At 48.3% G+C, this 4,607-nt stretch overlaps 1 protein-coding gene across 5 annotated transcripts in view; it reads left to right on the top strand.

The window, feature by feature from the left end:
* The first annotated feature begins 4,326 nt into the window (after positions 1-4,326).
* Positions 4,327-4,607, top strand: part of Rev3l (REV3-like, polymerase (DNA directed), zeta, catalytic subunit) — a 178,360-nt gene continuing 178,079 nt past the window's right edge. For 2 of the 5 annotated variants that reach the window (XM_005377902.2, XM_005377901.2), the window contains exon 1: positions 4,333-4,555. In XM_005377902.2, coding sequence (XP_005377959.1) covers positions 4,417-4,555 — 139 coding nt within the window. In that variant the 5' untranslated portion in view covers positions 4,333-4,416. Of the gene's footprint in view, positions 4,556-4,607 lie in introns of all 5 variants that reach the window. The other 3 variants (XM_005377905.2, XM_013510834.1, XM_005377904.2) reach the window with 3 other exon arrangements.

The raw sequence follows: 4,607 nt of genomic DNA, 5'->3' as shown, positions 1-4,607 counted from the left end.
GTATATACAAGGCTAGCACGTACAAGCCCCTAGATTCAAGTGTCAGTACTAAAAACAAAAACAAAACCCCCCAAACAAAAACATATTCCTAGGACACAAAGGGAAGATACTCCAGTTAGAAAGGCACTGATAGCATGTTTAAGGAACTACCGGTGTAAGTACTCTAGTGGTGCTAGCAGGTGAATAGAAAAGGGGGAAAGACGCATTGTTGAGTATCTAGGCCAAATCATGAGGCCTGTATACCATGCAAATTGTTTTTCTACTGTGGGTGACAAGTGGTAGATAGATCATCCTTGCAGTAATGTGAAAAATAAGATTGGAGGGGAATAAGCAAGAGAAAAGTCAAGTGACTATTGCAGTGATCCAGCTAAAGGCAGCGACAGCCTTCAGGAGGGCAATGCTGTAGATAAAAACAGGGAGTACTCTTGAGAGAGAACAGGCAGGAGCTACAGTACGAATACACCTCAAACTTATAGTATATACCTCAAAACTGTGGTAGCTTTTGCCTTCTATTCTAGATTATAAATTGGTAATGGGTGAATGTTAACTCATGTTGCACAGTATTAGTACAGAAAGGTGTCTTGGTTACTTTTCTGTCATTGCTGACACAAAATACCTGACAGCCAGAATTAAAGAGATGAAAGGTTTACTTAGCTCACAGTCTGTGGAGGTTTCAGTCCATTCTCAGCTGGCCCCAATGTAGGGTGGCACATGGAGAGGACAACAGTTCATTGCAGCAGAAGATAGCAAAAGCAAGAAGAGCAAAAGGGAGGAGTGGTAGCTGAAAGAGCAAGCCTTTTTCTCTGCCTTATATTGTATGCAAACTACCCATCCCAGGGCTGGTGTAGTACTCACTCCCATGACCCCAGCATTGGACCATGGATCAATCATAAACTCTAGAAGCCTGCACCCATGACTGCATGAGGCTTTGCGGGGACATCAAGACACAAACCATTAGCAGAAGGCCAGGTAGCCTTTTAATACGGGCATGAGATGATGGATACTAGTCATGAACTAGAAGGCAAAAAGTCAACTAATATGATTAAAACATATTTTATGATGCTAAATTATAAACAATAGAGGTAGGGACCATGCCTGTTTGTTTCTCATTTAAAACCACTTGGCAAATAGCTACTCTAAAACAAAATTTTAAAAAGATGCTTTGAAAATATTAAGTACAAAGTCCAATTTTGGCATATATCATATTGCACATAAAAGGGAAATCCAGGTGGTTTTTATTGTTTTTAGATTAAATTAGACTTCTGAATATGAACTTCCACACATATTATGGCTTCATTACATCATTTTGAGCCTTATTACATCCCCTGGAAATTAAAACAGGAATTACTATCAACTTCAGATATGAGGAAATAGACTCTGAAAAATAGAGTGATCTGACAAACTAATTTAGCCAGTAAATGAAGGTTTAAAATTCCCATCCTCTGACTCAAAATGCTAGGATCTCTTCTTACTTCACAAAGAGTATATTTATAAAACACATCTGACAGTGGTTAATTAGGGAACTGTTGTCAGATTTTCAATTTGAGTATTGACTTAAACTAAATTACATGCAATTACAACATTCCTAATTTCATGATGGAAATGTTTTTCCTCAAGAGTGAACGTTCTTTCCTTGGAGTTCTAGAATGATTTGAATTGTGGTTGCAACTGCTTTTTCTTAAAGCACATAATGTTGACCCAAGAGGTAAGGGGATGGGGATACTTGGGAGGCTGAGGCAAGAGGATTGCCAAATTTGAGGCCAGCTGAACACTTTAGCAAGACCTTGTTTCAAAAAAAAAAAAAGAAAGGAAAAAAACAAAGGAGGCTAGGGATTTAGCAGGTATCTCAGGGGTCCCTGGGTTTACTGATGGAAGATTAAAGGGTGGGGGAAGTGTGTGGTGGGATGAAACCTTCTAGAAACAGCTAATCTGTTAATCTGATACTCTTCAGTTAGGAATAGTGTAATTTAAAAATTATGGGTACACTTAATTAGAATACAGTATAAGAATTCTCAATTTTATATTGCTTAAAAAACATGGGGGTGGTCAGTGGTAGAGCTGCTAACAATATAGATTTCTCCAGGCCCTGATCCCTGAAATGTAATTCTCTAAGGGACAAAATACTAAATTTTAGAGAACAGCCTAGGTGCCATAGAACATCATGAGACTCATTGAATTTGGCAATCTGTCTGTACAAGACATCTATTTTACCAGAAAATGCACAGTAGGTATATGTATCTCCCCTATTTTTTAATGCTGGGGCTCAAACACTGGGCCTTGAAAACGGTCATCCTATTTTAAAATGACTTCTAGCTTTCTCAAACTGAAATTTTGCCTCTTAAAACTATTAGGCTATTTCCTGTACATTAGTAGAAATCTGATCACCTGTGTTTATAATAATGCTTTGAAGTTAAGAACTGCAGGCTAATTCACTGCGGTAATCAATCTTAAATTCCTATGAGCATAAGTTCTCATTAGCATTTATATGGTATGGAATTTATAGGCAGTTTTTCAGTAGCCTGTCACCTTGAGTGTTTTGATTTTCTTATTTGATGATCCACAGTGCTTCCACATGAGCTCTTACCACTTCAAAGACATGGCAACCTAGAAATCAGTAAAATGCACATGAATCTGTACAATAATACAAGCATGAAGGTATGAATTTTACTTCGATAAACTAAAAAGACTGTCAAAAATCCTAACTGGCAAATTTTGAACTTGAAACCATGGTTTCTACCTCCTACTGCTTAAATCTTTTTGTTGGAACAAATTATTGAGGATTAATTTTTAAGAGCAAACCCTTTCGTTTTACGTGAAAAAACTGAGGGACCAAAAAAACCAAATTATTTGTCCAAGGTCACGCCCAATATTAGAGACCAAGACAAAAACCATCAATTCTAATCTACAGCCATCCCAGCTACATCTGCTACGCCCCCACTTTTTAAATTCCCTAACTACACCGCTTCATCCCTTCTGGATTTTCGATGAAGTTGTTTTGTCTAACGGCCCTTCCCCATCACCTTTTGCTTTTACGCCACCGGGAACTAAAATCTTGCACAACATGTCAATGAATAACATTGGAGTCCTCGCCTAACTCGCTGACTTTCAAGGACCTTTTTCTTTGGCCAAAATTTTCTCTGAAAGGCTCTCCGTCCTCAGCCGGCCGGGGGAGGAGCAGCGAGGGAGGTCACGCGGAGCAGACAAGTCCTTACATGTACTTGCGCGTGCCCGGGCGCAGCCTGTGGGGCCGGCTGGGGGACCAAGGAAGGACATACGTGGGCGACAGGGAAGGCAGGGGCGGGAGAAAAACACGGTGGTGGGAAAATCCATAAGCGCGGAATCTGCCAGCCTCTGGCCAAGCCAGGAAGAGCTGAGCGCGAGTAAATCTCATTAAGTGGCCGGGCGCAGACACTGCCGCAGCGCGGGGGTGGAGAGGGCGCGGCGGGCCGCGAGGCACGCTGGGGAAGGGGAGCGCCGGGTGGCCCTCTCCCGGGCGGAAGCTCGCACCCGCGCGCCTCCCGCGGCCTCGCCGAGCCGCGCCGTTACCTGAGAAGGGCCGACGGCCCCGCCCGCTGCGGCACTCTATCTGCGCGGAACGTCCCACCTCCCGCTGGCGGGTTCTCTTACCTTGTGAAAAAAAAAAATCCTCTCTGCGGCCGCCCCCCTCCTCCTCTACAAAATGTGAAATGGCGGTCGACGAGGCGAACTCGGAGACCGCACCTCCGGCCAACTCCACGAAGCCGCCCCTACGGCCCCCAACACTCGCGCCCCCTCCCGCCAGCACCTCCGAGCCCATCTATGAGATCGGTGCTCCGTCGCCCCTCACTCAGGTGGCCGTGCGCACCGGCCGAGTCATCGATTCCCCCGCGACCGGAGCGGGCCCAGCTTCTCGCCGCGTCTTCCCTCGCTGCTCGCCCGGGGCGGGGTGAAAAACACCTTCTCATCTCCTCCCCGCCTCGGTGTCCCGCCTGGCATCCACCCCGCGCCCTCCTTTTCCCGCCGCGCCCCTCCCCCAAGGCTTCACACCCGCCCTCCGTCACACACGCGCGCACACCCCTTCTCCCCTCCCCCAGTGGTTGCGTCCGTGACATCATCATCATGGCAACAAGAGCTGCAGCCGGAGACCGAGGAGCCCGTGTGATTCCCGGCGGCGGCGGCGGCGGCAGTGGCGGCAGCTCGAGCGGCACCACCGGCAGCAGCGAACGCGGGACGGCCTCTCTCTGGCTGCCTGTCGCCGGGTGCTCCTGAAGAGGCGGCCGCCCGAGCGCCGACCCCGCTGCGCGCGCCGCCGCTCCTCTCGGCGCCTCAGTGTGAGTGTGTGAGTGTGTGTGCGCGCGCGTGCAGGGGGCGCCGCCGCTGCGGAGGGAGCCGCCGCCGCCGGTCGCCCGTGAAGAGGAGGTGGCGGCGGCGGCGAACATGTTCTCGGTGCGGATAGTCACTGCCGACTACTACATGGCCAGCCCGCTGCCGGGCCTGGATATCTGCCAGTCGCCGCTCACGCGCGTTCCTGTCAAGAAGGTGCCGGTGGTGCGAGTCTTCGGGGCGACCCCGGCAGGTGAGCGGGCGCGGGGCGCGGGCGCGGGCGGGAGCCACCTGTGGCCTCTGCG

The sequence above is a fragment of the Chinchilla lanigera genome, unplaced genomic scaffold, assembly GCF_000276665.1.
Source record: "Chinchilla lanigera isolate Chin_1 unplaced genomic scaffold, ChiLan1.0 scaffold00010, whole genome shotgun sequence".
Taxonomy (NCBI): domain Eukaryota; kingdom Metazoa; phylum Chordata; class Mammalia; order Rodentia; family Chinchillidae; genus Chinchilla; species Chinchilla lanigera.
The sequence above is the reverse complement of the archived record's forward strand: the minus strand, read 5'-3'. Positions and strand labels throughout refer to the sequence as shown.